Source organism: Sparus aurata, chromosome 14, assembly GCF_900880675.1.
Source record: "Sparus aurata chromosome 14, fSpaAur1.1, whole genome shotgun sequence".
Classification (NCBI taxonomy): domain Eukaryota; kingdom Metazoa; phylum Chordata; class Actinopteri; order Spariformes; family Sparidae; genus Sparus; species Sparus aurata.
The window spans coordinates 8,762,690-8,774,928 of record NC_044200.1 but is presented as its reverse complement, the minus strand read 5'-3'; the positions used below and the strand labels follow the sequence as shown (position 1 = coordinate 8,774,928).

Below are 12,239 nucleotides of genomic sequence, written 5' to 3'. Positions count from 1 at the left end.
CACCTTTGGAAGGAGCCAGGCTAGCCATTTCCAGATTTTGTGATATGCTAAACTAACTGGATAATGGCTCTACATAGCCGGATATTAAGTGTAAAAACATTAGAGTGGAATTAATATTTTCATCATCACGTGTGACCGGACTGGTATGATCCCACTGCAAGATGGTCTGTAGTTTGAATTCTTTTAAATATAAAGCTGGGCCAGCCAGTCCTCATCAGTAAAACGACCGTATATATAGATTAACTGTCAAAGTGGTACATCGTGAACTATACTTATATTTCCTGTCAGGTGGCGACATCTAGTGGCTGTAGTGATGATTACAGCAGCAAAGGAGGAAGTCAGGTGAAGTAGTATAAGAAGCGAAAAGTCTGCATAGGGAAAAGGTTAGGTTAGGGTTTGATGGACAAGCATGGGTGCTGCACTAATGTGGAGAAGTGACGACATGTAACACAACTGCAGTTTCACACGTAACGTAGGTAACTGAAGTTACATTGCATCAGTAATGTAGTTATTTTAACTGAAACCACAATGTTTTCCTGACCTAACCACGTAGTTTTCTTGTCTTCAACCCACCCAAACCGTGATGTGTATGAAGAATATCAAACATGCCTGTTGTTGGTACGCTGCAACAGTCATGTTGTTTTGGGAACAGTGACCTTTTCAGTCATTTAGGTATGAGAATGTTTTGTGTTGGGCTGTGATCTACAATAATGCACTATATTTTATGGGCTAAACTAAATTCAAGCTCAGCTATGATAAGATAATTTTGTATGTAAAGCTGCAAAGTAATTAGTAACGATGGATGTCAAATAAAGTAAGAGGAGTAAAACTGTTGAATAGCATTAAACTACTAGTAAAGTACAAGTACCTCAAAACTGTACTTGTGTCAAGTTATAATGATATTGGTCAAACACAAAGGTCCCCTTTTCTTTTTTGCAAACATCAAAACTACAAGTTTCTGTCAATGCGAGGATGCCAGGCAATTATCAGAGAGTGTTTCCTTCAAATGTCAAGCTTATCTCAAGTTAGTAACAAAGGAAAAGCATCGTTAAATGTTAATTTGAAGTCAATATGTTAAAGGAATTAGAAACTTTAGTGCCAATCTGACAAGCCAATCATCCTGAAAGGCAGAGAACAATATGTCTTTCTTCAGAAAAGTCACCCAGACCAGTTGTTCGTGAGGAGCTCATATAATATGAGTCATTACTTCTCACGTGGCGTTGGCTGCACGTCCTGTTGATAGTCATCTGATTCATAATCTTAGAGGGCAAACTAAACATGGCCGTCTGTGCTATTTTGACACAACACTCGATTCTTCTCCTGCGTGAAACTGGGAGGTCGTGTTCGCATCGCCAAAATAAACTTAATTACACAAATAATCTGAGAACCCCAATGAGGTTTAGCCAATCTATATGTCAATGAAGCCGGCCGATAAGAGGCGGGAGGCGGTAAATAAGGCGTAAACGCAGCTTGTAACATTGTACGCTCGCGCCATGCGATACCGTGCCTCTTCCAGTAATTACCGCACTGCTCCTCCATCCCCGTTTGAAATTTGATCGCTGTCTGTCAGTGATAACACACTGTGCCAGATGGCTTATGCAGTGTGGCCTCGGCCCCTTCGCACTTCATTAGGGAGAGGGAGTGCACAGCAAAAGGTACTGTGCAGGGATGGATTAGCCACCGCGGCCCCAGGTCGCTCACTTCCACTCTGCTGTACAGCCTAAAGAGACTTATCGAAGCCTGCTGGGGCCGCAGAGGGTCTTCACCTTCTGTTCACGCTCCTGCTGTAAGAGCCTTCTGTTGGAGGAGACCGGGGAGGAGGTGCACAGGAGGGGAAGAGGATTTGGGAGACAGTGATCTAGAGCACATTCACAGCTGTAGTTTGTTTTGAAAAGCAGGGAGATGGATAAGAGCCTGTATCTCCATCTTGATAAGAGCAAATATGCATTCAGACGAGCTGAGCTGCTGTGAAGTCGGGTGCTGTGAGCCGGCGGAACAGCGCCCTCTTCCTGCGGTGTGCCACAAAAGCCCTCACACGCAGCCGAAAAAATGGCAGAGTGTAATTCTAATAGAGATGTTGAAAGACGCAAGATATAAATAAACAATTTTCCGGTGTTCGAATGTTAAACACAGCTCTTGCTGATCTAATGGTAATAATGTCATGGGTTGACGTGACGTAGGTTTAAACTGCTGCTATAACAAGTTCCCTACTCATGGCAACACCTTCTTTCTTTTCTTTTCCCAGGATGAGTGAGCGATACACACAGATCGGAAGTAAAGGGGCTCTACTTGTAATGGTGCTTGTTATCAGTGTCTGGGAGATGACCCAACAAACGGAAGCCGCTACAGGTGAGTACATTAAAACTAAATCGACATCTGGGCATATCTCATCTCTAAAGCGTCTTCACTAATCCCCACATTATCTCGTGGAATCACGATCTAAGTATCGTATACTATTATACTAGTATACTATTTTAGAAGTTCCAGACGCCATTGCAGCAGGATCATGGTAGTCTATTAGCACATTGCCTGGCAGACTACCATGATCCTGCTGCTTTATTGCTGTCTTACCGTACATTGTGTGAGCAGCTTGGCTAATGTGTTGTGTTGTGCCTTCCCACATCAGTAAAACAACCATGTAGGTCGGCTGTTAAAGCAGCTTATTACGACCCCTATTTATGTTTGTTCGGCTTCTAGTGGCTGTAGTTATTAATACGGCTGCAAGTGAGGAAAAGGAGAGTAAAAAGTCACCAGTGAGTTAATATAACTTACCTAGCATACACAACGTGACGTAAGTTACTGTAAAGCTGATGCAGCTAAAGTTACAGAAGCGATGTAGTTATTTAAACCCAAACTACAACATTTTCTAAACCTAACCAAGTAGTTTTCTTGCCTAAACCTAGCCAAACCTAACCATACACCTGTCTACACCGCTGCATCGGCCAAGTTTGTTTTGGTGACAGATGCTGCTGGCAACGGATCTATCGGCTTGGCATGAGGATTTGGCATATCTTGATATTCTATCATAGTGTGCTAAAAACTACGGTGCCCAGCTGTAGTTTTGCCCAGGAAATTGCTCAGACTAAAACATATATTTGGAACCCATTTATAGATATACATCTTCAGTTGAAATGATATTCTTATCAGCTTACAGTCTCATTGATTTTTAATAATCAATATCAGTATCGGCCGTGAGAGAGCCGTATCGGCCATATGTGGTGCTTATTAGGATCAATGCAGTGGAGTTCGCTGTTGAAAATGGCAGAATAGACTATGAATCATAGTCATGATCTTTTGTGTTTTTTCTTACCCCTGCCTGGTAAATGCATACATCTGTCAAGCTCTGCATGCCGTTTATAAAGCAGGTTTAGTTCACCATAGAAAACCTTCTACAAGCTCAGCATGAGAAAAGCCTAGGATGCCATTATTTTTTTTTTTTAGACCTGACGAAGCTTCAGAGCCAGAGAGGCATTAGACAGCTGCTTTTTTTTTTCTTCACAGGCTGAGTCATACTCCTTCTGAGTAGTAAACTGATACCGATGTGTAGAATCAGAGTTTCCCTATAAGATGTTTATTCCAGTAGAAATAAGGAACCGGAAAGGCTTTGAATTACAGGAATCCTACCAAGTGAAGTGCTGCCGATCGAACAACAGAAACAAGTTGCAGAAATGTAATGTCAGCCAAAGACCAGTGAACGTTTAGCTGTAGGCGGTGTTTCTGCTCCTGTTAAATCATTCTACAAAGGGTTCAGAAAGTGAGGCCGCTGACCGCATGTCAGTAAAAAGCAACGTGTGGTTAAGACACCATATTATACCATGTATACCACACTGCAAGTGTCAGTGCTCAATTCACATTTAGTGCTTGGATCTGATTTTTTCAGATCAAGTAGTCATGGAGGTCAGCGTTCATGGTTTCATTTATAGGTCGGTGTGCAGTGGAAGCCAGCAGATTAGTGACGAGGATGAGGAGAAAGAGAACCAAACTGGGAATGGCCTCACAGGAACAGATTTGCCTTTGCCAGCACCTGTCCACAAACTCTAGCCAGTGATCCCCCCTTTTGACCAAAGCGAACCAAGCGCTGGTTCCGGGCTGGTGCTGGTTCAGAGCTGGTTTGTTGATTAGTTGTTTTTTTGCATGAGAGCAACTGCAGTGTTACATCAATCAGCCACTGTAACTGCTCCAATTTCCCAGCGATGCTAGGAACATCTATCGTGGACTACATGTCTTTGGTGTTGCTCCTGGCTTTGCATGCCTGCATTGGCTGGCATTGACTGATCCCGGGACCACAGTCAAGACACTAGCTCTGGTTGTTAAAAATGACAATCATAAGCAGTTTTAGATTAGCAACAGAAAGCATCTTGACTGTAAAGGTCACTATCACAAAATCCGTTTTGTTATGCGACTGCAAATTTCAGTTTGCCCTGTCCCATCATGTGCTCAGCGTCAGGTGGGCCAAGGGTCCCGAAATAAGGCCAAAGCTCTCCTCCACCTCTAGACAAACACATTTTCACAATCGACAAACGTGTTGAGCCGCCATCCATCTGTTCACAGAACCCTTTAGGAAGCAATTGCACTTTCAGAGGCTTGTTTGCTTTGCTCATGGTGTCTCCATCCAAAACACACTTAACCTGCTGCACCACTGAGATCAGAGTCGCAAGACAAATGTGTGGAGGGAATTCTGCCACTTCTCCTGTGAGGTGTTTGGAAAGGAATTCCTCACTATATAGCTTCACATGTAACATGTCACCTCAGTGAGTGGGGGAGTTATTGGATTGAAACCTCCATTTTGGAGGTATGAGTCAAACTCGTCTCTCCTTGCCTCATTAAAAGTGTTGTTGAGTCGTCACTGGTAAACCCCAACTCAGCAACATTACAAGTAGAGGCCAACCCACATGTTTCATCACCGGGAGTCCCACTGACAATACAAAGCCTCAGGTAATTGGTGGAGTGCAGGCAGCGCTGCTGCTGGACAGGATGTCCATTTGTGAGCATGATGGAGATCACGCATACCTCTCCTCTCTTTGTCCACCAATTAGCGCGGCGCTTTGATGTGCGCGGCTTTGATTGGCAGCGATCCACACTCAAGGCGCTCATCATTTCAGCAGGAAGTGGATCAGAATAATCTCGCATGCATTCAGTTTCTCTCTGATAGCCACCACAGCCCCCTAATTTCCCCTGGGTGTTATTTCTGTTGCTGTAAACCTGTTATCATTCAAGGGATGAAATGAACAGAGAAGCACGTCGGGAAAAAACAGAGAAAAATGTATTTCTTCTCAGAGAACACGAGAAGAGGACGAGGGCCGAGCACACTCTGTGACAAGCAGGGCATATTCAGTTCATTTCAGTGAGCGGGCGAGTTGATTTGCCAATGCACATACGAGCTTTCACTTCGAGATACATCCGGTTTGTGTCAGAAAAGACGGGATCATATTTACGGCATCAAACGCGCCTTTCTCCATTCAGTGATACATTCAGTTCATTTTCCTCCCTGGTATGTGGAGAAAGAGGGTTTGCCTTTGCGCTCTCTTGTCAGACACTGATACTGCAAAGTGGAGTCTACCCTTTTAAGAATGTGCGCGTTTACAGCACAAACTTTAAAAGCGAAGGCGGTCATTTTGTTTAACTCTAGGCCTGTCCTTTATTGAGCAGAAGGCAGGCAGAGCAGAGTGAGGAGTCAGACAGGAATCAGGCTCACAGGTTGTGGGGACATCTGATTTATTGTCATTAGCATCTATTGGTACCCATCCTTTGAGTTAGCTGCCGTCCTGTGTTTTTGTACATGCCCTCCTCCCAATTCAAATTGTCCTTCCTTTCATGTTGTTTTTTTAGCCTTCTGACTATTAATGCAATAGTCACAATAGTTAATGACACAATACATTGGTATTCAGTGGAAGTCAAACTGTTAAAACTTTGCTACCTTCCAAATTAGGAAGTTCAAAGCTCCATTCAAGCTGCTGTTTAAGCGTTGTCGCCGTTTCAGCTAACTTCCCGTCCGTTTTGCAAGCGTGGCGACGTGGAGAGGAGGGAGGGGGATTTTAACTGCAAAACTCCTTTCTTTTCTTAAAGCATTTTTTCCTGTGCGTTCCCGAGCAGACGGCACCGCCTCTTTATGGAGGTCTCTGTCCTGATTGGATAAAGCGGGCAGGGATACCGGAAAATGTATTTTCTCTTATACTGCATGAGCGGGGGCAGGAGAGAGGTGGGTTACTTTGTTGAGTTGTGTGCTTGATTATTCCAAATGTTTCCTACAATGTTCAAATGCCAAGAAATACATGATTTTGAATGGTAAAGGTGTACATTTGGTTGCCCGACGATTGGTTCATATCCTTAATTAAACGTTTTTTGGGAAACACAGGAAACACCAGATGAGACATGAGTGGGGTGAGGAAGGAAGTAGTGGTTGTTCAACAAAGAGGACAACAACTCCCATGATCGCACGCTAGTTAGTAAGATAGTTGATTTTCGAGTCTCATTCCCAACTTGTTAAATACTGACGCTTTCGGAAGGAGATCGACTCCGACAATCCCAAAGCATCAGTACTTATATCTCATGAACAGGCGCTTTAAACAAAGACAGAGATAAAGATTTCCACGGGACAGTGACCGAGGACAAAAATGTCTCATCTTGTAGGCTTTTCCATCGTCCTGTAATTCGACCTTAATTTTTTTCGTGAAAAAACCAACCCCCGTTGGTGGGCCAAATGGCACAGTGAAAGCGAGACCTTAAGGGTACCAGTCTATACACAGATGATGTCCTTTTTCTTCTGCAATTTGAACTGTGCAATCAATATGTACTTCCAAATGATAGGCAAAGATCAACTCGGCTGTCTACATACTTCACCTGCTAATAGAGGCGTAAAGAAACAAGCATGGAATATTCCAGTTCGGTGAGGAAAAGGAGTCAAGTCACTGGTGCAGCCACAGTAGAGATACTATTTCTGACTGATGTGTAAAGCGTTAATCCTCGGTGAAGAAGGCACATTAGCACATAATTCACATATGATCATTCATGCTAAAACTGAGGGAGAGAATGAGACGTTAAATCGTCAGTTACACAGCAGGGAAACACCTCCACCTGACTTTCGAACGCCTCAATTCTGTGGACACAGAGCCTTCACACTTAACTTCTGACCTTCAAGTTGTGCCTGTGCGATCCCCGCAGACGCATTACAGCCTCGAGTTTCAGTGTCTACAACGGAAAACCACTTAACAAGAAGCGAAGCACACAGGTTGCCGAGGGGGAAACTCGAACCTGAGTTGAATGAAATGTGTTTGACGGCTCATCATCAGTATTTTTAGGCACTCAGGTGATGTCGGCGAAGTTTTCAGTTCACAGGTGTTTTCCTAACAATTGTAAATGCCGCACCGACGTACGACCTCGATGTCTGACTTCTATATCAAGGATTCCTGCTTGCTCTGCACCTTCCGCTTTCCGCACTTTGTAATAAAAATGACTTATATGATGCATAAGAAGCATCTTGCCAAGACAGAATAACACAGCTTGCACCCCTGAGAGAACAGCAAGTAACAGTCGCAGACACGACAGGATCCCCATGTTAAACGTTACGATCAATCCACACGCTCAGTGTTTACAGTCGCATCGAGTCTGGCTCGCTGAATCTGATTTGTAACTGTGACTAAAGCGTTTCCTCATCTGACACTCTGCCGAACAAAGTAACAAATAGTTTAAGTGGGAATTCTGTCGGTTATTATTAACATAACAGTTGTACAGCTCATAGTTTAGAGGGAATCACAGTCAGTGAGCTCACCGTCAGAGATCGTTTCTCCATACGCGAGACGCGGTATGGAGCAACGCCACGATTACATTATCATTCACAACAGCCTCGTGAATGATTCAAAGTGTGCATCATTTGCAGTTTCCTCTCCGTCTCCCGAGACCCACGTATAAAAGCTTCTCGAGCAGAGTGATTTCAGTAGTGCACGGTGAGAACCGGCCCCGCACTCCCCGCTGAAAGCACCTTCGGTTCAGAGGGTTCACTAAGAGGCAAACACATGACACTGTCTGATAGTCAGCATCAAGTGTTAGTTCTCAGGGGTTGACCCAGATTTAATTGGCCTTAATAGCTCAACATTTTGTGGTTTAACAAGAGGTTATGTACACAACTATTCAGGACCAGTAGCTTTCTGAAGTCTCTGCTGGTTGCCTGGCAACCTCACAGCGATGTTTCGTTCTTACCAACACATCCTCATACCTGAACGACTGAAATGGATCAATATCCAGTGACTCCCAAAGGTATATGTATGTATGTATGTATGTATGTATGTATGTATGTATGTATGTATGTATGTATGTATGTATGTATGTATGTATGTATGTATGTATATATATATATGTATATGTACCGGCGCATTGTTTGGTTAGGCTTTGGGAAACATTGTGGTTCGGGTTGCAGTAATTATCTAATTTCAGCTACAAATACTGTTGGTAACTTAAGTCATGTTACGTATCTGACAACTATTAAGTATGTTGCTAAATCAAAATAACCAACCTTTGACTTTTGCTTACACATTGGACTAGAACGTGACTTTCTTGCTACTAAACAACCTCACCTGACTTCCTCCTTTGCTGCTGTAATAATTACCACGGCCACCAGATGTCGCTGCAAGAAATGTAGAAATGGGTCACGATTAGCTGCTTTCACGGTTGACCTATTTGGTTGCTTTTCTGATGAGGATGGGCTGTATTTTTGGAACGAATGAAACAAATCAGGTACAACGTGTAAACTGGTGAGCTTTACAGATGCTAATTTGAAATGTAGAGTTGAGGTATAAAGTAGCATCATGCGGAAATGCCAGTCACTCAGTACTCCCTACCACTGAATTTAAAACACTTGTACCAACTTTAATTTGGCAACGGCCGAACACTTGAACAGAGTTGGTAATGTGAAGAAAAAGCAGAGCGTTGAAGGTTTCTGCCTGCATGTGTCTTACTGCAGTAAGCCACCATCACTGTAACGCAGCACAACTGAGAAATGTTCACACATCCAAGCCTCCTTCTTTGTGATTGTTGTGCTGCTACCTCTGATTTAAAAGATTCTCAGTGTCGTATCCGTAAGTAACCTTGATCTGTGTGTCAAACTACGCAGCGTTGAGCTCTTTGCTTTAAGCGAAGTGGGCCCGGAAAGGTTTCTGTGCAACCCAAAAGAAGACTAATCTTACAGCGGTGACTTTACAGTCAAGTGGCAGCAGAAAGTATGCACGTCAGTCTCAGTCATAGTCACAGTAATGGGGCAATATTCTTCTTGTGTTAACATCTTGACTATTTGACAGAACGGTGCCAGGAACAGAAATGACAGAAGTAAAAAAAAAAAAAAAAAATTCACTTCACACACTTCAAAATAAAAGCACAGGATAGGTAAAAGAGAAGGATGTAGTTGAAGAAGTTTATATTCCCGACAATAAATCCAAAATGTCTTTTCTTGTCGGAGTGATGCCTCAGTTCTTCATGGTTTATAATATCTCGTATTATATGCGGTGTTGTAAAAAAGGCTCAATGTCGGGTGCACCAGTGAGACCAATGATAAAGTGTGGTCTCTCTTGACCTTTTGGGTGCATGTGCGAACAAAACGGTCGTGGAACCCCAAAGTCAAAGTTCAATTGTACACGTATGCACACTATAGGTTGATTGATTACTGGTCCAGTCAATTAATGGATGTGATATTCAGCATTTTCTGATTATCAGAATCAGCATAATGTTTTTTTTTTGGTTTTTGTTTTAAAATCGATCGCTGATAAAAAAGTGGCCCACTCTGGCTCTGATGCAGCATGTAATCTGTATTTAATAACTGTAGTTACTTATTACTTTGCATAGTAGTGTTGGTACAGTACTTGCTTCAAAGTGAAGTAGAGTAGAAATACTCTAGTAAGAACATGTTCCTAAGAGCTGCACTTTAGTACAGTTTGAATGTACTTTTTTTTACATAACATCACAAATTATTGTTATTGTTCATTTGTTTATTTATCAAATACATCATTGAGTCATTGTTATTGATCTACACCCTGTCAACAAACAGCCGATTTAACAAAGTCATTCTTTATAATTGTCTGTTTTAATGCAGACAGAACAGAACATGATGATGGTAATCAGCTGTGTAAAGGCAGCTTAAATGTTTATGGATGAGGTTTAAAATGAGCTCACAGAGGGTTCAAAGCAAAACTTTAAAGAGTGTCTGTGTTTTAGATAAGTTGTCTGAGATGGTTTGCAGCAATAATGTGTTATATTGGATGTTTCCATTGCACTCACAGCAGTGTGTTCATAACATAATTAACTTTACTTCTTGATTTCAATCACTTTGTCTTTTTAAAAAAAAAAAAAAGCATCCGGCTAATTCGGCCTCGTCTCTGTTTTGCGGCGCTGTATTATACTGTTGATTAGCCGTGAACAAGCAGCGATGTGCTTTCCAGACGGGGTTTTCTTTTTTCGGCGCCATGATTGATGCTCTTGCTCGCTGGGTGTAGGGGGGAATTTGCCCTCCTCGTGAGAAGTGACGGGAGTGTGAAAAACACCTTCCGCTCCCTCTGTCTATATGCAGTCTTTACGTCTGTTGGCCTGTTGTGGTCATATGCTGGTCTGATAGGTCTTCCCTCTGACTGCAGACACTGTTTCTACACCCTCTGATGGCAAACTGTCTTGTGTGAAGACTCGTCTCTTACTCGGGCTCTGTGTGTGATTCAAAGCGCTTAACAGCATGGAACATAATTAAAAGAGACATTGTTATTTTACTTTTTCTCCCTTGTTATTTTCTAGAAGTACCTCTCAACTGTACAGGATTTTTTTCCCCCTTATACCTGCAGGCAAAAACAATGCAACGTGCCCGAGGGCTTTTGTTTCTTACCTGGAGATGCTCCATTACGTTCTCTTTAAATGCAAATCCCCCTTTTTTCCTTTTTGCTCTAAAACTGTACAATTAGATAACAACAAAAGAAAATAATCCATTAGGGGACAGGAGCAGTGTTTCCTGGAGTCATCACACAATTTTTTTTGTTTTCTTATTGTCAAATATTATCCTGAAAATCTTAAAAATCCGAAACAGAAAACGATATAGAATACAAAACGACCCAAGCTCCTACCCCCAGGTTTTATTTTTACTAACTGAAGTGAAATCTTTTCCTCTTGAAAAGCCATTGGATGTCGTTTAAAATAATTTGTTCTTCAGAGATACTTAAGAGGGGGAGAAAAAAGTCATATCATCCCCAATCTAAAATGTGGTTTGGAGAATAGCAGATAAAACCAGGCTGCTGGGTGGGCAGAGAACTTTCAGACAAAGACAATCTCAGAAAACTGCAAACATGAGACGAGATCGTAGAATATTTGACGTCGACTAGAACGACTTTATCAACAGATGAAAGATTATTTGCCGGTCGGTTCAAAAAAAGTTTCGTTTAGACGAGGACGGTGTTTGATTTTGGATAAAGTGCGGCAGTTTTTGCAACACATTAATGTTTCTGATGTGTATTTATGCTCCCTCGGTGTCACAGAGAGCCCACGGAGAAAATTATTAGCATTAGCGGCGGGTTATTATAAGACTGCAAATTGGCCACGTGTTATGAATAATGACTACCTGGTGTAGACGGGATGAAGAGGAGGTGTTTCGTACACTGGTGATTTAGGGCTCATTACCGAGGGATCCCTCCTGTCACACACTTCTTAAAGGACACAGTACAGTGGTTTCTAACGGCTCGTTACCCGTTAATCAGGGAGAGTGTCTGCGCTGATTGCAGATGTGCCACCATGAAATTATTTTACTTATCTTTTTATTTATTATAGGATCGCGTCCTGAACAGTTCGTGATCGGCACACGGATTTATTAGGAATGTCGCTTTAGACACCGACGTCTCGGTCAAAAGATTCACTGGTATGACTGCTACAAATGTTGAAACCCCGCCTCCAACACCTGTATCTGAAATTCAGCTCACATACATGTAATCTGAATAGGACTTGAACTGTTATAAGAAGGCTGATATGATTTGTGTGAGGTACAGATACAGAAAATTATAATTCCAACATAATATTCTGCCGACTGAGCTGTTAGATGAGAGAAGGGAAGGACTGACCGACCAACTGCTGAACCAGCGCTGTGATCCATAGAGCCACTTTTCTGAACGCGACTTAAAGAATCCTTTAGGCGAATACAAAACCGAGACCATCTCAAGGATATTACAGAGTACATTTTTGTGGAATGTGAAACTTTCCATCGGGTGGTTAGTCGACCATTTTTG

The 12,239-nt window shown here is 42.4% G+C and overlaps 1 protein-coding gene and 1 long non-coding RNA gene across 6 annotated transcripts in view; one reads left to right on the top strand and one right to left on the bottom strand.

Annotated features, from left to right (window-relative positions):
- The window catches only part of LOC115595105 (uncharacterized), a 105,804-nt gene that overhangs the window by 40,542 nt on the left and 53,023 nt on the right, over positions 1-12,239 (bottom strand). The gene's annotated exons all lie outside the window — the stretch shown is intronic.
- The window catches only part of LOC115595104 (chemokine-like protein TAFA-2), a 67,410-nt gene that overhangs the window by 40,527 nt on the left and 14,644 nt on the right, over positions 1-12,239 (top strand). For 3 of the 5 annotated variants that reach the window (XM_030439215.1, XM_030439216.1, XM_030439214.1), the window contains exon 2: positions 2,246-2,349. In XM_030439215.1, the coding sequence (XP_030295075.1) occupies positions 2,247-2,349 (103 nt within the window). In that variant the 5' untranslated portion in view covers position 2,246. Of the gene's footprint in view, positions 1-2,245; positions 2,350-8,146; positions 8,254-12,239 lie in introns of those variants that run through there. The other 2 variants (XM_030439218.1, XM_030439219.1) reach the window with 2 other exon arrangements.